This window comes from Callorhinus ursinus, unplaced genomic scaffold (genome assembly GCF_003265705.2).
Source record: "Callorhinus ursinus isolate GAN/ISIS: 27379988/994484 unplaced genomic scaffold, GSC_fseal_2.0 scaffold107, whole genome shotgun sequence".
Lineage (NCBI taxonomy): Eukaryota > Metazoa > Chordata > Mammalia > Carnivora > Otariidae > Callorhinus > Callorhinus ursinus.
In genome coordinates, this window is record NW_027397169.1 from 526,273 (window position 1) to 548,199 (window position 21,927).

The 21,927-nt window shown below is 50.9% G+C and overlaps 1 protein-coding gene across 1 annotated transcript in view; it reads left to right on the plus strand.

The window, feature by feature from the left end:
* The first annotated feature begins 2,332 nt into the window (after positions 1 to 2,332).
* The window catches only part of ELAVL1 (ELAV like RNA binding protein 1), a 36,939-nt gene continuing 17,344 nt past the window's right edge, over positions 2,333 to 21,927 (plus strand). The window contains exons 1-2 of the mRNA XM_025863040.2: positions 2,333 to 2,486; positions 13,903 to 14,091. Coding sequence (XP_025718825.1) covers positions 13,920 to 14,091 — 172 coding nt within the window. The 5' untranslated portion in view covers positions 2,333 to 2,486; positions 13,903 to 13,919. The remainder of the gene's footprint in view (positions 2,487 to 13,902; positions 14,092 to 21,927) is intronic.

Genomic DNA, 21,927 nt, shown 5'->3' on the forward strand with positions numbered 1-21,927 from the left:
CTTTACCTCTGGGGTTCTTCCTCCCCCCAAACCCATCATCCCAGTCTTATCACCAGAAAAACACCAGACTTGGGGCCCCTGGGTGGCTCAGTCATTAAGCGCCTGCCTTCGGCTCAGGTCATGATCACAGGGTCCTGGGATCGAGCCCCGCATCGGGCTCCCTGCTCCGCAGAGAGCCTGCTTCTCCCTCTCCCACTCCCCCTGCTGTGTTCCCTCTCTCGCTGTGTCTCTCTCTCTCTCAAAATAAATTTAAAAAAGAAAAGAAAAAAAAGAAAAACACCAGACAAATTCCAAAAGAGGGGCAGTCTACAAAATACCTGATCATTTCTTCTCAAAACCATTAAGGTCGTCTAAAACAAGGCAAGTCTGAGAACCCACCACAGCCGAGAGGCACCTAAAGAAACAGGACAACTAAATGAGTGGATCTTAAAAGTTCTCATCACAACAACAAAATATTTATAATTATGTGTGATGATAGGAGTTAACTAAACTTATTGCGCTAATTATCTTACAACATATACACATATTAAATCATTATGCTGTAAATCGAAAACTAGCATGTGTCACATGTCAATTATATCTCAAAAAAAGAGAGAGAGAGACAGAGACAGAGAACCAGGACAGCTAAAAGTAAGGTGGCATCCTGCATGGGATTCTGGAAGGGAAGAAGGACGTTCAGTAAAAACAAAGGAAATCTACATAAACTATGAACTTTGGTTCATAATGTACCAATTTTGATTAATTATTACAAATGTACCATGCTAATGAAAGATGTTACTAATAGGAGAAACTGGGTGTGGGGAAAATGATAACTCTGTACTTTCAAATATTTCTGTAAATCTCAAACTGCTCCAAAAGACAAAGTCTGTTGATGAGAACAAGAACAAAGTACAGATGAATACATGGACGTCATTCTTCACCATGGCGACGATTATAGCTCCTTTCTCACAGAGCTACTGTGAGGATTACACATGAAGTATTTAGCAGGGAGTACACCCTGGATTCAGAGCACTGCCCACCATTCTACTAAATCTATGCCATCCACTATGGGAGCCACAAGCTCTGTGTGACTAAATTTAAATTAAGTAAAAATTAAGGACATTAAAAATTCAGTTCTTCTGTGGCACCAGCCACATGTCAAGTGCCCACAAGCCACGTGGAGCGAGTGGCTACTAAATCAGACAGTGATGATAAAGAACATGCCCATCATTGCAGGAAGTCCTACCAGACAAACACGGCATTAAACAATGAATGGCATAATTACTTGCTCAATTCCTTCTGCAAATGCCATCTTCTCAACCTTCCCTACCTCCCTCTTTCAAACTGCAATCCTCCCACATTCCCCATACCCTTTCTCCAATTCTTACCCCTTTCCACCACTTGATGTGAAATCCACTTGATGTCTCTTCTGCCTCCCCATCTAGCACTGCAGGTCCAACGCAGTAGCCGCGCGGTTGCTGAGCTCTTGAAATGTAGCCAGTCCAGTCTGAGATGGCACCGGCGTAAGACACACCAGATTTCAGAGGAGTCGGGGGGTGGGGGCAGAGGATGTAAAAAGTCTCATAACCTTTTATATTGATTACGCGTAGAAATAACATTTTGGACACGTTGTTACATGAAACACATCATTAATAGGAACATCACCTGTTTTTTTTTTTTTAACTTTTCTTTCCTTTAACACAGAGCCTACAAAATTTAATATGCACCTAACATTGGTGACTAACATTTTTGTCCATTCGTTGCCCAATACAAGTGACTGGCATATAGTAGACGCTCAATAAAACTTTAACGACTGCTAGGCTGCGCCTCGGGGAACCTGTTAGCTCCAACAATCAACACTAATATAAGACAGACGACGTCCCATGCTCCACCTCTTCACCACACCAGATAAGGAAACTGAGGCCCCGCGAGGTGACGTCAGCCACTTCCCAACGGCACGTAGAGCGGAAACGTCGGGGTCGGGATTCGAACCCGGGTCCTGTCCCCACAGCCCTGGCGCGCTGACCATTCCTACCTGGCAGGGAGGTGGCGGCGGCGGGAAAGACAGGCGCGAGGCACACAGCATGCGCTCGGCAAGGGGCGCGGCTCTTCGGCCACCGCCTTCCGTCGGCCTCCGTGGGCCGGGCCATAGCCAGCCCCCTCCGCGGCCATCGCCGGCCACCCGCGTCTCCGCCGGCCGCCGAGCCCTTAGCAGGCGGCGCCAGCCGGAAGTCCCGCCTCCGCCGCGCGCCCCGGGGCGCCGAGACAGGCACGTCGGCCAATGAGAAGCGCACCGTGGCGGACGCCGGCCAATGGGCGCGCGCGCCGGGGGGGCGTGTCCGGGCCGCGGGCCGGAGCGGGTCGTGCGCGCTGAGGAGGAGCCGCCGCCGCCGTCGCCGTCGCCGCTGCCGCCGCCGCCGCTACCGAGGCCGAGCGGAGCCGTTAGCGCCGCGCCGCCGCCGCCCGCCCGCCCCGGAGCAGCCCCGGGCCCGCCCGCTCGCGTCCAGGTGAGGCGGGGGCCTTCGGCGGCACCCGACGGGGTAGGCCGCGGCAGGCCTGAGCTCGCCTGGCCCAGCCGCGGGCGCCCGCGGGCCTGCACCGGCCGAGGCCCAGGCCGCACCGGGCCGGGAGGGGACGCGCGCGGGCCGTAGCGGGCGGGCGGGGGCCGGCCGGTGTGGGCGCCGGCGTCAGGCCCCGGGCCGGATTCCTCAGCCGCCGCGAGGGGCGGGCGAGGGGGACACGGCGTGGGCACGCGCCTGGCGGCCGGGTTCCGCGGCCGGGGCCCCAGCAGTACTGGCAGCCGAGGAGCCGGGGGCGGGAGAGCGAAGCCAGAGGCGAGGGAGTGGGGTGAGCGCCTTCGGCGCGCAGAGGTCACGGCCCACGGGCTCGCTCCCCGGGGAGATCCTACAGATTCTTTTGTAGTCGTTGTCAGAAGACCGCGGCCGATCTGAGGTCCTTTTAGAAGTGTGCATACCTTTCAGTATGTATGGGAGTCCTAGAAAAATATAGATTATTTGAACGCCATCTCTAACAAAGCTGTTTTTGGGGCGTGGGACGTTGGGATTTGTAAAATGTGTGTGTGTGTGTTGAAAACACAACCTGCACGCAATTGAACAATGGGGGATGGATGCTCTTCCTTTTCCGGTCTCCTCTGCTGCTAGGCTTATTAAAATGGGTTCTGATACCTACTGTGTGCAGGGCAGGTGGGGAACTTTTGAATGCTCTGCCCCTGGAGGGACAGAGCCCCCCCCCCTTACCAAAAGTCTTCATGTAGGATCTGTATGGTCAGTGCTCCAGAAGTGGGAAAATGGGAAAGATGGTCCTACTGGAGAAGGATTTCACAACCTGGTCACTAGTGACATTTTGGGTCTGATCACGCTTGGTTGGGGTGGGTGTGGGGAGGATGGCCTGTGTATTGTAGGATGTTGAGTAGCATCCCACTAGGTGCCAGCAGCATCTCTTCCCTTTCCTCCCCCCACCCCCGCCCCCAGTTGTGAAGATCAAAAATGTCTTCAGATATTGCTAAAAGTATCACACACACGAGAACCACCACTGGACTAAATGATCTTTTACTAAAAGTTTCTCCAGCCACATCTCTGATGCCTCAGGATCCAAGGCTCTCAAGAACTTGTACAAATTCAACTGTGGCAGCCTTAGTTTTCTTATCTGTAAAATGGAATGGAAAAATTGCTGCGCAGATTTAAGAGTGTGGGAAGCCCCTAGCGATGGCCTGAGTGTGGTAAGCACTGAATAGGTAATGTTATAATCAATAGATAATGTTACAATCAGTATTTAGTGAGGATTTACTATGGGCTTGTCCTTTACAGATCTTTATCTCCAGCCCTTGACATAGGTGCTATTGTAATTTCCATCTTCAGGACAAACAAACCAAGGCTTAGATGGGTCACTTGTTACGACCAGTCTCGCACCGTAAGGTGGCTGAGACGGAATTTGAACTCAGGCCCTCTGACTCAAAATCCTTACTCTTAACCATGAGATTTTACTGCTCTTATGATCACAAGTGTCCAGGGGATCCCAAGAGGAATTCCATTCAGTTGTCATTGAACGTCTTCTGTGTGTAAAGCTTTGTGCTGGGATCTTTTATAAAATTTTGTGACTTCAGGGTCCACAAAGAAGCTGGAAATACAAACATCTCAAAATGTGAAAATAAATAATGTTTATGTTGAAGCACTGGTTTTGGAGGAGGCAGAGTTTCGGTTTGGATGTGTTGAGTCTGAGGTCATGCTGCAGCAAGTGGAAAACGAGAGAATTATGAAAATACTCTTTTTGCTGCTTGCTTTATTGCTTCTCTCACTCCCTGCTTCCCATCTCTGTGCTTTCATACTCTAGCAAAAGTTGTCTTTTTTAAAATGCAGATCTGATCATTACTCCTGATTAAAAGTTTTCTTAGTGGAAAGAATTTTAATTTTTTTCACCTCTTTAGGTGACTTTTAAGTCACCTAAAGTTTGGGGTCCCTGGTCTTGCACCTTCTGACCCTCCCTCCCTTTTGCATTTCACCCGCACCTGGACCTGAAACTCCCGCCCTTTCTCTGCCTGTTGTCCCACTGCCTCCCAGCTCTCCTCCACCTAGAGAATCCTTTCCTCATGCTGAGAGGCCCAGCTCAGAGCTCACTCACCATTCGAAGCCGCCTCTGATTGCCACTCTCCCTTTACCCGCCCTGGAATCAACTAACTGTTCCCTAGCTTGTGTTCCCATTCCTTTCAACAGAGTCAAATTAAAAGCTGAATGGTGAGGAAAGTGCGGTTGCCGCCTTTTGCCCCTAGGTGGCAATAGTGAAGCAGCGAGGCTGACCCAAGTGTGTAAGTCAGGGGAAGACCAGAGGAAAGCAGCCTACAGAAGGGAAGTGAGTCTGGCTTCCCTCCTTTAACCAACTCTCCCTGCCCCGCTGCTAGGCTCTTAGAGGCAGTGGTGATTACAGTGGTGATTACAGTGTGGGCAGACTGTTTTAGCCACAAGTGCCGTGAGGGTTGTGCACTGACTGATGTGGAAGCACAGAAAAGGAGACTGTTCGCCCAGGCTTGCTGGGCAAAGGAGATCACAGAATGGTTCTTGGAGGAGGCCAAGCATGGGGGGAGGCTGGAGTTAGCCAGGTACAGACCACAGGGAACAGCTTTGCAGGATGCAGGAACAGCATCTGCAAAAGCATGGAAGTGGGAACATCTTGGTTTGTTCCGGAAACCACTTGGGGTCTGGTCCTTCAGGGGCAAGTAGTGGCAAGAGGACTCCTGCGGCTGGTGTGCAGAGGGTGTTTTCCTGTAGGCCAGGCCAGGGGTAATTTTAGTCCATGCAGTGAAGGAGGCAGAGTTGGAGGGAGACAGCGCTGAAGGCCAGCAAACCAGTTAGAAGGTGATTGCTTTGCTCTATGTAGGAAAAGCTGCGGATGCGACCCAGAGCTGTAGTGGTAGAGAAAGAGGGGGGATGGGTTTGAGACATGGTTGGGGGGTAAGAGACACAGGACTCTGTGGGTATTTAGATGCGGGATGTGAGCGAGCAAGAAAGGACAGCAGTGGATGATTCTGGGTCTCTGCCTGAGTGACCAGTAGAAGGATAGGTCAGTAAGAGAAACAGGGAAGGCAAGAGAAGGAGCAGTTTGAAATGTGGACACAGGAAAGCATGCAGTGGATATACTGTGAAGCAGGGAGGGGACAGAAGGCATTTTCCATGTCCGTATGTGTTGGGGGCACTCTTATGATCACTGTCGGTCCCACTTGACCCAGGGCCCCCGTGTGCTTTGGCCAAGTCGATGGTCACACTTTCGTAGGCTGAAAACATGAAACGTGACTGCTTGTTGGGAAACAGGAAGAAGGGGAAGAAACTGCCTCCTTGAGGAACTTCCAACCTGAGGAGGGGAGAAGAGACCTATGTAGATGTATAAGATGAAGTAGCAAAAGGGTAAAGCAGTGGGTCGTGACAGCATTGCTAGTGTTGAAAGAAAGGATTGTCCAGTGTTCGGTTTTTGTGTTTGATGAAAGAGCTGGTGTCTAGGGTGGCTCAGTCGTTGGGCGTCTGCCTTCGGCTCAGGTCATGATCCCGGGGTCCTGGGATCGAGCTCCGCAGTGGGCTCCCTGCTCAGCAGGAAGCCTGCTTCTCCCTCTCCCACTCCCCTTGCTTGTGTTCCCTCTCTCACTGTGTCTCTCTCTGTCAAATAAATAAATAAAATCTTTACCAAAAGAAAAAAAAAGAGCTGGTGTCTATACCAGTTGTTGTGATCAAAGAGGCATGGGCAGGAGTTTTCAGGTGCTGCCAATGGCCCGGGTGAATTAGAGAGGAGAGACAAAGAGGTCCAGAAGCCTGAGTGGACTGGTTTGGGCAGGCAGAGAGAGATGAGAAGGTGAACTTGGAGATAAGTCTAGAAAAGTATATCAGGGTCAGGTGGTAGAGGTTTCTGGATACAGTCAAGAGGTGATCTTGGAAGTTTGTTTTTCTGGGGGAGACTTAAGGATGGATGGACTGGTCAAGACACTTTTGTGGTATGAGGTAGCCTGGTAATGGCCTGAACATGAAGGCCGGGACTGGGACTGTTCCTTTATTTCATACACCCAGTACCTTGCTCTGTGCCTGGCACATGGTTGGCACTCCGTGTTTACTTGGGGGAGGGAGGGCCAGAAGGGGGCTCGAGTGACTAGATCCAACCACCCATCAAAGAGACATCTCTACTGAAGTTAGAAGAGGAAACAGAAGGCAGAGGAGTGATTTGAAGGGAGAAGGCTTGGTTGGGTTTGGAGAGACTGGGTTTGAAATAATCATGTGGCAGGGAGACCATTTGGGAGTCTGTCTAGGCAAGAGATAACAGGGACCTGAACCAGGATAATGGCAGAGAGATGGGGGAGGAGGAGATGTATCGCCAATGTGCAACTGGCAGAATTCGGTGCCTGGTTAGGTTTGGGGGACAAATGTGTCCTGCCACCAGAGGAAGTAATTCAGGGGGAGGAAGAGGCTTGAAGAGGGGTCAGGGACAGGTGGAGAGGACCTGAAGGTGCCTGCAGTTGGAGACTGGGAGATCAGGGAGGCACGCGTTCCCCTCGGTCTTGTAAGTGAAGTAGGAGGAAGGGGGCAGGATTGGAATAAGGTTCATATCTTTGGTGGGCAGATTGAGAAGCCCACTGACCCATCCAGGCTGGTGTGTGCAGTTGATGGTGAGTGAGCATAGACTGGCAACGAGGTCTTCCATATATGTGGGGCTTCGCTCGTGAGCCCTGACTGGTGCGACTCCCTGTGACTTCTGTGGAGCCCAGGCATCAGCGGTTTGGATCATTTCCAGGGTCCCAGGGGCAAAGAGTCAGAGTGTTCCTTAGTGGACCTGGAGGCGGGTGCGATGGCCACTTGCCAAGTGTCAGGAACTGTGCTGGCTGCTGCGAAGCAGGTGGTACCATCCCCATTTCACAGACAAGGAGACTGAGGCCCCAGGAAAGGAAGTGCCACACCCACAGTCGTTCAGCTGATCAGCAGTAGGGTGAGTATTGGAGTACGGGTCTATCAGACTCCACAGTCCAGGAGTTTTCCCTGCCTTGCCATATTGCTCTGTAGTTCTGTGCAAGAGCCCTGGGGTGGCCTTGACCAGCCAGGAAGGAGCCAGAACTCTAACAGGGCTGTGGAGCCAATTGTGTCCCTGCAGGCCCGTGGAGCACTTGGACTGGGCCAGACACTGGCTGCACCTGATCTGCTTCTACCCTGAGCTTTTCAGCCTGGTGGATATTGAATTGCTGTGACGTAGCTGTGGCTGGCCCAGTCAGGTGGCTCTCCCCAACGTGGGCTGTGGGAAGGGACGAGTAAGGAAATACGTAGTGTTCACTTAAGCCCTCGCCTCGCATAGCAGTTATAACTGGGTCAGGTGGTACCTCTGGCACCCAGAGTGTTTCCTGGGTGACCTAACATTCCCGAGGCTTTTTTACCTTGGAGAGCTCAGAATTTTACATCTGGAAGGGACCTTAGAAATAATTGAGTCCAAACCCCATCATGTGATGTGTGAAGTGTCAAGGTTGAGCCTGAGGATATATTTGACTGTTCTAGTTTTGCTCTAGCTTGAGTAGTTTAGCAAGGCTGCTCTGTGAATATCAAATGAGACAGATTCTCATGGGTGCCTAATGGGACTAGTCTTGCTGCTTTACATGTGTATTACCTGTGTAAGTTTTTATGTCGTTTACACACGTATCTCTTTCCTACATAGTGCTTATACTGATGATGTGAATAGCATTGTTGAAGTCACAAGGACAACCAGGATTGTTGAAAATAGTGCAATGAGGCTGAAAACCCTCAGAGATCATCCAAACAGGACTTCTCCATGATACATGCAGTTACTGGAAACATTTCCAGCTCAGCAGGAATTGCTTTGCTAAACTAAGTTTCCCTTTTTGCTCCCTACAACTGAGTTTGATTCTGTGGGATGGGACGGGACGATCCTAGAAAAGTAAGGTACTGGGGCACCTGGGTGGCTCAGTGTGTTGAGCGTCTGACTCTTGGTTTCAGCTCAGGTTGTGATCTCGGGGTTGTGGGGGCGAGCCCCCCGTTGGGCTCCATGCTCAGCATGGAGTCCGCTTTTCCTTCTCCCTCCCCTTCTGCCCCTCCCCCTGTTTGCTCTTGCACTCTCACTCTCTCTCTAAAATAAATAAGTCTTTGAAAAAGAAAACAAAGAAAAGTAAAGGACTGAACATATTAAGACCATTAGTATAATTTTCAACTGCCCTTTAACATAAAGTGGCAAATACACATGATTCCCAGGTGACTGAGACCTGGTGTCTGTCCATCCCCCACCCCACTGGCCCTCCAGGCTCTCACCAACGACGTGGGTGAAAAGCAAATAATTAGGAGTTAGAGTGATTTGTGCATCCGTAAAGTTTTGGGCTAAATGGTGTACGGGCCCAGGGAACTAGAGCAACCTATTTTCTGGGGGGACGTTTCACAGATAAGTGAGGAGGTGATGGAGAGGGCAAGACAGTCTCTGCAAAGGGAGCAGCCAGAACAGAGGCGTGGAAATGCGAAGGTTTGCTGCACGCCAGGGAAGAAGCTAGAGTGAAGGGCCATGTCGTGAAGCAGGGAGACTGCTCTGTAGCAGCAGTTGGAGGCCTGGCGCTGCCACTATGGCCCGCACCATGGCTGACCCTGAGCAAAGTGATGAAGCCTTTGAGCCTCAGTGGGTGGGGCCACCACGGACAGGGGACTCTGATTGTGTTGACCTGGAGGGAGTGAGAGGGGACAGCCTGGCCAGCCAAGGGACCGCCAGAAGTGGCTACAACTTGGAAGTCACTGATTGTCAGGCAGAGACAAAGGCCCAGCTGTGGTTGGTGCTCGACAGAAGCTGGCCTGGCCCCGGATTAGCGATGTGGATTTGGAAAGGTCAGGGGGAGGAACACGGGAAAGCAGGGTGGAGCGGCCCTGAAGAGTTGAGAAACCGTGCTTTGGGGGTTTGGATTTCTCCATCGTTGCCAGTTGACCCAAGAACTGGGCCCATAGAGGCTGCTCAGCCTTACCCAGGGGCGTCACAATGAGCCTGCCTGCTGTGGAATCAGGTTCACTTTGTAGATCTTTTAAAATTTATTTTCAAGTTCACTTGAAATTCTGGTGTAGAGTTCTTTGAGTTTTGACAAATGCATAGAGTCGTGTTACTACCTCCACCATCAAGACATGGGAAGTTACACTCCCCAAGAAACAAAAACACTCTCTTTTCTTCCCCAGTGTACTCAGCGCTCCCTTTGCTCCCTGCCCCTGGCCACCGCAGATCCATCCCTACGGTTCTGCCTTTTCTAGAAGGGACTCTTGTAGTACGCAGCCTAGGAGTCAGGTCTTTCACTCTGCGAAATGTATTTGAGATTGATTCAAGTTGCGTGGATAGTAGCGTTTTTCTTATTGGCAAGCGGAACTCCGTTGTGTAGCCTTCCCTAGTCTAGCCACTGATGGCTTGAAGGGCATTTGGGCTGCTCCAGTTTGGGGTGTTACTGAATAAAGCTGCTATAAACACTCGTATGTGGGTTTTTGTATGAACATAGGTTTGCATTTCTCTTGTATGACTGCTAATATGGGATTGCTGGGTCTTTTGGAAAGTGTATGTTTAACTCTAAAACTGCCCATACGTTTTCTAAAGCGGCTTTAACATTTTTCCATTTCTACCGGCAATGCATGGAAATTCTGGTTTCTCGACATCCTCACTAGAACTTGATACTGTTTTGTTGTTGTTTCCCTGCTTTTGTCTTATTTTGGTTTAGCCATTCTGAATGGGTGGGGTTATCTTGATTCTCTTCCAGATGGGTAATTGTATCTCAATGTAGTTTTAATCTGCATTTCCGTAATAACTAATAATGTCGGGCATCTTTTCATACGTCTATTTGTCATCCATATATCTTTTTTGGTGCATTGTTTGTTCACATCTTTTGTCGTCTTTAAAATTAGGTTGTTTTCTCATTAAGTTTTGAGAGTTAAAATATGTTCAGGATGCAGGTTCTTTTTCAGATATGTAATTTACAAATATTTTCTTCTCTGTGGGCTAAGTTTTGCAGAGTGAAGGTTTTACATTTTGATGATAACCACTTTATTGATTTTTTAAAAATGGATTGTGCTTTTGGTGTGGTATCTCAGAAATCTTTGCCTCACCCAATGTCACAAAGATTTTCTCTTAGAAAATTTCTGTTTTTACATTTTAGAACAGAGGTCGGCACACTTTTTCTGTAAAGAGCCAGATGGTAAATAGTTTCAGCTTTTTGGGCCATATGGTCTCTGTCACAACTACTCAACTCTGTCACTGTAGTGCAAAAGCAGCCACAGACAATACATAAACAAATGAGAATAGCTGTGTGCCAATAAAACTTTATTTATAAAAACAGGTGGTGGGCCAGATTTGGTCCACAGGCCATCATTTGCCAACCACTGTTTAAGAAAGTCATCTTTTTGCCAGGCATAGAAGACACCCCTCTCTGAATAATGAGAATGGGGTAATTATTGCCCAGTTCAATCATCCTTGAAAGCATTGGGGGTGGGGAGGAGAAGGCAGAGAGTAGTTCCCTAACTCAGAACAAAGGTGAGGAGAGGGAGGGATGAAGAAAAACAAAGGAAGGGAAAAGAGAAATGTTTGAATCACATTTCGAGCAAACTTCATTATGCATTTTAATTTTTCAGAGTTAACCCTTGCACTTTGGTTCAGGCTTCAGCAAATGTGTGTGTTTGTTTTTGAGCTAATCTATCTTAAAGCCTCATGGCTGCAGATGCTTTAACAGATTTGTGGAGTTGTTCGTGATTAAGCCCATTAATGCTGGTGGTCCCATGCTTTCTACTGAAAGTTGGTGTTTGTTTAATTCATATTTAGATTATATCCAGCATTTTACTTGTACCCGCTGTGGGGTTGTGTGGTCCTCACACATCCTTCCCTGCACGCATGTGATTATTTCTGAAGAACAGATTCCTACAGTTCTGAATCAGAGGGTAGCAATCCTATTAAACTGCAGGTTATCCTCCAAAAGGGTTGTACCATTTCAATGGTGTACCAGGGTGTTTGTCCGCCTTATCCTTCTTTATGACGCTAGATTTTACCCATCCTGGGCGGTCTTGTAGCTGACTGACAGAAGGTGGCATCTCTTTTGACTTCACATTTTCCTCATTATTTGGGAATTTGAGCTCTTCCTGGTTTATTAGCATTTGAATTGCTGGCATCTATTAGTTGAGGCTCATATCCTTTGTCCATTTCTCTGTTAAGGGATGTGTCTTCTTTCTGATGAGTTTGTAGACTCTCTGAATCACGTGGGCCAAGCGTTGGGAGTGTTGACCTTTGGGGCTGGACAATTCTTCGTTGTGGGGCCATCCTGGGCCTTGTGGGATGTTTCACAGCTCCACTGGCCTCTACCTACTGGGTTCCAGTGCACACCACCATCCACAGTTGTGGTAACCAGAAGTGTCTCCAGACACGGCCCAGTGTCCCCTGGAGGGCTGAGTCACCCACGCTGAGAACCACTGCCCTAAATAATGTAATAGGTAGCGAGCATTTTCTCCCAAGTCCACTGTTTGTCTGTGTACAGTGCCTTTTGCCATACAGAACTTCTTAATCTTAGGAATTTTGACTTTCCAGTCTTTTCTTTTATGGCTTTGGATGCTAACCTGTTTTGTAAAGAACAGAGAGCATAGAACATTTTCAAATAAATAAAAGAAATGCTGGGAGAGTACAATAACTTTGCATGTTGTGTATGGTCTGAAGCAAATCAGGAGGTGGAAAGGTAGAGAAGTCCCACCTGTTTCCAGCAAGGGAAAAAAAAAACAACCCCAACACCTAAGTCCTCTCTCAGTGCTGACTCAGGGGGGAGGTGGGAGCGGTGTTCAGGTTTTTATGTAACCACTGGCAAGGCTATTTTTAAAGAACGCTGAGTGCTCCTGACAGTGGGCACTGGGTTTTCAAGCATAAAGGCAGGGCTGGGCAGAAGGGATGTGGAGAAAGCGGTGGGCTACCCCCAAGACCTCCCGGCTGGTGGGCCACAGGGCCTCTTTCTGGTAATGACACTTCAGCCCCATGGGGGTGAGTGCCTGCGTATTTAGAGGCAGGGACGTGGGACATCTTAGATGAGGCGGCCGCGCGCGACAGTACTTGTGAGCAAGCCCAGCACAAGTTGTGCTTTCAGGAGAGCCGTCCTGATGCTCTCGGCTGCATTGATCCGGATTCTTCTCTGAAGCCGTCACTGTGCCATGATGTTTGTCACTGAGAGCGAAAACTTCTGCAGGCAGCTAAGGGCATTCCAAAGCTTGTAAGCTTTGAAGAGCACGTTCCTCCAGCTGGTAGAGAAACCTTAACCTCTTTACCAGCTCAGTCGCTATGGCCTTTGGAATAAAGGGATGCAGGGAACTGTTGTCTCCCTGCTTGAGAACAGAGGCAGGGCGCCTGAGTTGGGGTGCTCCGGTGCACATCGCAGGCTCCTCAGTACCCAGCTGCACTAGGAGTGCACGCGGAGATGGGAGAAGGTGATCAGGAATCTTCAGAAAGCTCTTGAGACAACCCGCACACTTTTCATGGGAGCTTGAATTGTGGTGCTGGAATTGTTTGTAGGTGTTGTGTTTTGTTTTTTCAAGTAAGCTCTGCAGCCAGCAGGGGGCCTGCCTGAACTCAGGACCCTGAGATCAAGAGTTGGACGCTCCACTGACTGAGCCAACCAGGCTCCCATTTGTAGGGTTTTTGAAGCCCCCTAGTAAGTAGAAATGGGTGTGGTTTTAGAGCAGTTTTAGGTTTGCAGAAAGGTTGCAAAGAAAGTACAGAGCGGGTTTCCAGATATGCGCCTCCTCCAACACGAAGTCTTCCCTCTTAGTGACATCTTGTGTCGGTGTGGTATTTTGCTAGAATCCATGAGGCAATATTGATAAGTATTAGTTCAAGCGCATAGTTTGCCTTCACGTTCAGTCTTTGTGTTGTACATTCCGTGGGTTTGCCCAGATGTGTAATAACCTGCATCCACCATGCCAGGATGATGCAGATAGTTTCACCGCCCTAAAAATCCTCTGTGCTCCTCATGTCCCTCCCTTCCTAGCCCCGACAACTACTGTTCTTCTTACTGGCTCTAGAGTTTTGTCTTTTCCACGATGTCCTATAATTGAGTAGCCTTTCAGACTTAGTAGTGTGCATTTGAGGCCTCCCCACGTCTCTGGCTTCATAGCTCGTTTCTTCCTGTCATGGAATAACACTCTGTTGTGTGAAGGCCACAGACAATTGGAGTTCGTTTCTTCATTTGCCGACTGAAGGGCATGCTGGTTGCTTCCAGTCTCAGGACAGTTATGAATAAAGCCGCCGTAAACATCCACGAGCAGGTTTTTATGTGCACAGAAGTTGAACTTGTAGTGTTGAAAAGAAAAAACCCCAAGTGCCAGTCACTCATTTTGCCTTAATATTCTGCAATATGGACATTTGGAATTTACTTGATTTTTCTCCCCCCCCCTGCAGATTTTTTAAAAAATACAATGTCTAATGGTTATGAAGACCACATGGCCGAAGACTGCAGGGATGATATCGGGAGAACGAATTTAATTGTCAACTACCTCCCTCAGAACATGACCCAGGATGAGTTGCGGAGTCTGTTCAGCAGTATCGGTGAAGTTGAATCTGCAAAACTCATTCGGGATAAAGTAGCAGGTAAAGAAAGCAAGAGGGTTTGTAAGGGGGACTTGGGGCCATCCCACTGAGCACTGGCTTCTTCGCCCGCAGTGATGGTTGTCAAGTTTCGTTGTTATCTCAGACTGTGTTTTGCCACTGCCCTGGTGGCAGATTGGACTTTGGTTCCCAAAAAAGGAAAAGCTCGTCGTAAGAGCATGTACAGAGTGAGACGGTGGAAGGGGAGGGAAGACGAGGGGACGGCAGAAATGGGGGCGGCGCTGAGAGCTGCAAGAGACCATAGAACAGGAATGACAGCCTGGCCTGGCTCGGTCCCACGAGTGGAGGGCACTCTGGCCCAGGCAGGCCCTTCCCTGTCTTCCCGGGTCCCCGTGCCAGGTCAGGCCCATGGCAGAACACGGAGTATCCCCGCGGGCAGCCCTTTATCAGCTCTGGGCTGTGCTGTTTGCTATCATGCCATCAGCTGGAACATCTGAAACACACTGAGTTTGCACTCTTGGGGGGCTAGAGCAGGGCCATGGATCAACAGGCAGGCTGTGGGGTTGGATGCTGGCTGAGCCCTGTTCCCCCATTGCCTCCACGTGCGACTCCACACATAAGCGGGGACGGTGGCTCCTGTATCCTACAACCTCGTAAGGATTTGCAGACACCTGGGAAGGCCGTCCTTACCGAGCAGCCTCCGACCCGAGAACATGGTTTCGAGGAGGAAAACATGGAAAGATCAGGTGCTGTGAAGCACTTCCTTCCTTTTCTCCCCAGGGAGGAACATTATTTTAGGGAGCTGCCCTCCTCCTCCCCCTCCTCCTCCCACCTCTTCCTCCCTTTCTTTCTTCATCCTTCTTCCTCTCTGCTGTGCTCTGGTGAGCTGAGGAATGGGCAGGAAACACCCCCCCGCCGGCTGCCACCCTGGGTTGTGAGACTATGATTCTCTACACTGAAAACTAATTTAAAAGTAAAAAAAAAAGGCTTTATTATGGAAATAAGGTATCTTGTATTCTGATCTACATAAAAGTAGAGTAATATATTGAACCCCATGTACCCACCGTCTTACTTCATCGACTCTCAGCTTTTGCCAGGAACCTGGAGACTCCTGTCTGTGGGATGGGTCCTGTCGAGGCTGGCTGGCTGCTGTACAGGGAATTAGTTCATCAGAGGGGGCACGGACTTCAAAAGTCTTTTAAGGACTCTTCCAGTTCTGAGTCTGTGATTTAACAAACCTCTAAATAGGGATTGGAGATAATACACAAATTGAACAGTGTTAGAATGTTTTAGAAGCCGTTATCTTTCTCCTGTTTCAGGAGACCATCTGCATAAGAGAATCCTTGTTCAGAGGCGTTTTAAAATTCTCCTATGCTGCTAACAAGTCTTGCCTTTCTCCTTTTATGTTCTCACGGAAGGGAATTTTTAGCCCCGTGGATATTCCTGAGCATTGCAGTCCGATTTTGCCAGCATTCTCATGGTACCTGACTTCTTTGTCTATTCACTTGTTGTGGTTTTCAAAGGAATGTGAGCTCTGATAATAGGAACACCTAGATTTGGCGAGATCATTCCAGAGAGAACTGGTTTCGGGAATGAGGGAAAAGCAGGAAAGTGTAATTTGGAAATTATTTCGGTTCAGAGATAAACTTTTCTTCCTTTTTGGGTGAGATAAGTATAGCGTACTGAGAGTTGTGGAGGATGTGCTCCCAGGCTCAAATCTCAGCTCCATGTCTTGCTAGCAGTTCCTTAAGTTGAAAGAACGTACCTTCACGAGAAGCTGACTGCATTCCCACTTCTCTCCTCCCGCCACTGATGTGCGAAAACCTCGCCGGCTGCACTGCCCCTCTGTCCTCTTTTAGGCTGCTCTGGTGAAACCCTAGGCACAGATACGTTCGCCCAGCTGCTTCCTCCTGGCTGGGCTGAAGATGCCCACCCTGAAGAGAGTCTTGCATCCAGGCAGACAGGTGCCCAGTTGAAGCCAGTTCCAGCCGAGCTCAGCCCACAACGCAGGCATCCCCGGCCCCCACAGCAACCGCGTCTGCACCCTTCACTCTCGGCCGGTGATTGCCTCCCACCTCGCAGTGAAAGTAACAGCCGTCTCCCCCTCTGCTCGATCCCTGCCCTTCTCCGCGTCCTGGGAACCTTAGGCTAGGCAAGTACCTGCTTGCCCAGGTCTCTTCGGGATCGCCTTGCCAGCATTCAAACACACTACAGTGCTGTTCTCTTTAAAAGAATCCTTGCTAAGTTTCCCTGACTTCCTCTAGTTCAGAGTGTCTCTCCTTGAGCCCCCTTGACATTTGGGACTGGATAATTCTTGGAGGGGGTGCAGCTTGTGTGTGGTGGAATGTGGAGCAGCATCCCTTCCACCTGCTAGATGCCAGTGGCATCTTCCAAGTCATAACAACTAAAAAAAAATGCCCCTAGATGTTGCCACGTGTCCCCAGTATCCTCCCCCGTGAGAGTCGCTGCTCTAGCTGTTGTCCTCCCTCCCCTCCCATTCACAGAGCCGTCAATTGACTATTTTCCTTCTGGAAGCTTCCCCTCCCCCTTGGCTTCCATGAACCACCTACCTGGCTTTCTCCCACCTCAGGCCTTGCTTTGCCTCTTACAGCTCCTTCCCGGCCGTTAACTTAGACGGTCCTTAGGGTTATTCCCAAGCTGCTGCTTCCTAAGCCTGCCCTGGGGAGAGCGGATGCTCCTCCACAGCTTCACTGTACCCTCAGTCTACTCCCTGTGTTTCAACGAGAAAGCTCTCCTGAGCTTCAGACCCCTCTGCCCCTCAGCCCCTCAACTTTTGTGTTTTCCAAACTGACCTTTTCCCATCATCTGCATCTTAACAGGTGACAGCAGTGTTCACTCAGTGACTCCTGTCAGAAATCTAAGCATGACCTTTGATGTGTGTCCCTGGCATTCATCCTTCTGGATGCTTCCGTCCCTTTTCCTCCAAACCCCCCTGCCCCCCCGCCCCATTCCCTGCCACAGATCTAGATGAGGCTGCATTGTCTTCTGTCTGCACTGGCATTCTGGCCTCTTAAACAGCCACCCATGTTTCCTCCAGAGACGGTTCTCTTCACTGCGGCAAAGGAATCTAAACATTCTGCATGTGACCCTGTCACTCATTGGCCAGGCACGGGTGACAGGAAGAATGAGGAAGGATGGTGGCTAGGATGCCGGGAATATTTGACGTGCTGGCCTCAAGATTCAGGGTGTTTCTGGCTGTCAGGCCGCAGCCCCTGGGTTGGGGCTATGCATTTGTTGCTGCCTGTTCTGGCCACAGTTCCTAGCTAGCCCTAGTGTACAGCCCTGCCCTGCTTTCTGGCCTGGTGTCCGGTCCTCTGCAGATGCCATATGGCCCAGCAGCCAGCCTCCAGCCCGTTCACTCGGCTTCTGGCTCATTGCCATGCACCTTTGGTCAGGATAAAGCCCACACCCCTGCCTACAGCTCCCAAGTCTCCTGGGGACCTGTCCTCCTCCTCCTGAGCCACTGCTCTCCCCTCCCCCTCCTCTCGGGTCAGACTGAGCTGCTTGTCACTTCCCAGACATGCCCTGGCTCTTAGAGTCTTGTGATTTTGCAAATATTGTTCCCTCTGCAGGAGAGCCCTTCCACACCAAGCCAGCCTGACCACTTTTTTCTTGAATCACCTTGGTTCCTTCTAGAAAAACAACAACATGAAGCAAGAAGGAAGGAGAGTTTAAATTACCCCAAAATCCTTTTGGCTTTGTGGTTCGTGTCCTTCCATACTCGTTTCTTTCCATATTTGTGGTCATAAGCAACTATGTGCTTTTAGAATAATGGGCTCACACCACCCAAGCTGTGCAAGAACTTTTGCTTCCTGTACCTGTGAATGTTTTCCTGTCACTGAGCATAGCTCCCTCACCAGAACAGTTAACAAAGGATCCTGTTGGATGGAGGTGCTGAGTTTACAACAGGCTGGAACCATATTCCATATTTACAAACCCCACTGAGAGAAATAATCGTGGTGCAAGTCTTCACTTATCAGTGATTTCCATTGGAGGTCTTCCTGGAGGTGAGCCAGTAGATGGGAGAGGGTTTACCTTCTTGAACCCGGTCACCAGTTTATACTCGTTCTTCCCCTCCCTACCATCCCCTAGGCCAGAGAGGTTTCTCATCTTGCCCAACCTAAGTAAAAAATGACCTTCTATTAGGGTAGTCATTCACTTTTTAATGATACTCATCTGGTTTCATATCTTTATTGGCTGTTCATACTTACCTTTTATAAAATACCCTTCTTGTCCTTTGCCCATTTTCTTTCTTTTGGGGGCATTTGCTGTGTCTTATTTATTGTCTCATTCATTCACACACACCCCCACCTAAGACCCAGCCTCTCTCCCCCGTGAAGTCATCCCTTGAGCCCCCACAGACATTTAAAGGAAGAATTTGACTCTCCCTACCCTCTGACGCTGCAGGGGAGGCCTCGTCCACGGGGTGCTCCCCTCCCCCAGCCACCCGCCCCGGGTCAATTTGAGAGACGTTGCATCTGGTTGCGCAGGTCGGTGAATGTAATAGGAGATGCCAGAGTATCATCTCTTGGTTTTGACCTTGTCTAGAGAGAGAGCAGTGTTTGGAACTGGAAGAGCAGTGGTTGTGAGGCACTGGGCAGGACACAGAGGGCACTTCGCATGAAGGCAGCCTTGATATTCTCCAGGCAGCGGTTCTCGGAGTGCTGGCCGCCGACTCGCAGCAGCACCCGGCTCCCCGGAGAAACACACGTCCTAGGCCCCCTGAGTCAGCCAGTCCAGGGTGTCCACACATCTGTGATTTAACCGTCCCGGAGGTTACTGTGCTGGTGCAGGAGCAAGTCAGAGACACAGAGCTCTCTGCCTGCAGGGTGAGGAGCGGGATCTGGGGGCCCCATGAGCTGGGGGGGGCAGCAAGAGCTGGGGGCAGTGCTGGCCTCTAGGGCGTCCCTCGGCCTCAGACCCAGAGTTTATTCACACTTCATCCCTGGCTGTTCTCCCCTCCCCCCAATCCCCGATCTCCCTCCCCCTCCCCTCTCCACTAGATCTCCCATCCCGGGCTTCTGGTTGCCCTCACCTGCCAGCACTGACTCGAGGCAGGCCCTGCCCTCCTTAAGCCCCAGCACCCTGTGCAGGATCCATACCTGGCCTGAGCACAGCCCCTGAGCACCCCTGTTTCCCCACCAGACCTCAGACCTTCTCTGGCAGGGCTCATCTTCCATTGCTCTAAATGAGAGGGGGGCCGCACCTGATCTGCCTTCATGGCGTTGATTCTAGCAGGCTCACTACCTCTGGGGGCAGGAGAATCATCTATAAAGAGATTGGAAGTACACCTGCCTGACATCTTGGGTCCTCAGGCTGAGGCGGGCCCTAGGGAGCTGTGTCATTACCCTGCATGGCTTATAGAGAGACAGTAACTTGGGGGCTGCTTTGGGAAGTGAGGGCCTTCCCCCAGGCCCCTGCTCTGAGCAGGATGAACAGGTTTCTGCATGACTGGAGAGCCCCACTCTCCTCATTCACTTCCAGCGGCAGCTCTCAACTCCTCACGGGAGTCGCTGGGGAGCTTTAAACTACTGAAACCACCTCCACTCCTACCCCACCCCCACCCCCCTGTGGATGTCATTCGTTCAGATTATGACCCAGGTACTGATCGTTTTTAGAAGCTACCCTGGTGATTCTAGCAAGCAGCCAGAGTTGAGCACAATTGGTTTGTGGCGAGCAGCTGGGTGGAGGTGGGGACTTGGCCCTGTGTTAGGCACTTTTCACCTATGGCCTCATGTGGTGGGTGCAAACCAGGGGCTCCCCTTCATTCCTCAGCTGCCTGCCCTCCCACTGCACACAGGTGCCCACCACAGAGGGTTGAATAGACTCCGAGAGGACAGGGCCCGCCCCAAAACAGGGTATGCAGAGATCCCACCCCGCGCAGCTCCAGGCCCCAGAAGGCCTGGCCTGGGCACGCTGGTGCGGAGCTACTCCCTGGCACCTAGGGAAACTTGACCTCCTCTGAGCTCCCTCCTGCGGCGGCCCATCTGCAGGTCCTCTTGGTGGGTCTTCCTTCAGCTGCCCCAGCCTGTGCATCCACACCTGGCGTACCTCCCGGGCCTGGCGGCCTGGCCCCACTCCACCCAGCAGCCACTTCTGGGCCATTCCCCAGCTCGTTTCATTCAACTGCTCTGGCCACCCTTCATTTCCTGGAACACACCAAAGTCTCCTCTGCCTCCCAGACTTGGCATTTGCTCTTCTGTCTGGACTGCTTGCCCCCAGCCATCCCAAGGTCTTGCTGCAATCATCAGCTCCTCACAGGGCACTCCTGACTGCTCAGTCGACCAGGGGCCTGTCCTTCAGCCCCTCTCACACCACAGCAGAGATTGTCCTCATTGCACCTGGGCGGCAGTTTTGTTCATTGGTTTCTTACTGCTTTGTCATCCAACTTGCCCACTGGAATGTGACATTCATTGAGGCATGAACTGTCCTTCATGATCATCATCAAACCCCCGGCCAGTCTGGCATGGGGCTTGACACATAGTAGGTGCTCAGTTAATACTTGTCGACTCATTGATGAGAACCGGAGGGGGAGCAAGCCTGGGAAAGGAGGCAGTGGCCATCTGGGGGGCTTGTGACTTCCTGGGTGACATTGGCAGGTGCGGGACATGGTGGTTGAGGAGGCCACCCAGGAAGAATGTATGACTGAGACAGGAGCCAAAGGTGGAACCTTGGGGGCCATCTCGATGGGATGGGTAGAAGACTAGGAGCTTGAGGAGGGACCGTTGGGGAGAAAGAAAACCTGGCATTATCACATCCTGGAGGAGGAGGCACCTGTCTGTGGGGCGGCACCTGACAGTTATGGCCTCGGTGAAGGCAGTGCTGGAAGTCTGCATCGACCACCCTGGGAGCCCGGCCAGGGCCACCGAGCACCAGGGAGGTGAGGAATCAGGAAGTGGGGCTGGGTAGGACCCATGTTTATATGCTGCCAGGAGCCAGCTGAGGCTGAGACACAGGAGCACGGCCTGGGCATGCGTCTTCATCAGCGTCTGGTGTTCCCTGGCAGGGCTTAGGCCATCTGTGCCACGGGCAAAGGTGACAGGTGGTCCAGGACTGGGATTGGCCTTGCAGGAAGAGCAGAAAGACAAGAAGACCTGAGCGTGTGTCAACCAGAGGCAGAGGAGCCCCTTTGGGGGCCGGGCCATTGAGTTTCCTGGCCTGGGCAGGTGACAGATGGGCAGAGCGGGATCGGAGAGCAGGTGTTTGGGAGTAAAAATCCCAGCAAGCCTGTAGTTCAGTCAGGAATCCATACCACGGACCTTCTGCATTCTCAGCTTTAACATTTGTAGTCTGGACCGTTAGCAAGGGCCCTAAAGTTCCCAGCCTGGCACCGACTATAGTCGTTGCCCTCTTTTCTGAACTTCTGAGTCTGACTCGCCTGCCAGATGGGTCCCGGCCCCACAGCCCTGCTGCTCTGGGGTCCTCACTGCCCACGGTTTAGGAGCGAAGTCTCTCAGACCTGTGGAGTTTCATTAGAAGTTTGGGTGTGGGGGCGCCTGGGTGGCTCAGTCAGTTAAGCATCCGACTCTTGATTTCAGCTCAGGTCAAGATCTCAGGGTCCTGAGATCGAGCCCTGCATTGGGCTCCAAGCTCAGTATGGAGTCTGCTTGTCCCTCTCCGTGTCCCCCCCCCCCCGCTTGCTGTCATGTATTTGCTCTCTTTCTCTCAAATAATAAATAAAATCTTAAAAAAAAAAAGTTTGGGTGTGGAGGGTCAGGTTTGGGTTTTGTTTCTTTAAAAAAGAAAGTGGCCCAATCAGAACTGCACATAGTTTGTGTAGCTACTCTGCCCTGAAGGAGGGAGAGTATATCTCCACAAGGCACTCCTTTGGTATGGGCTGTGCACTGACTTCCTTCC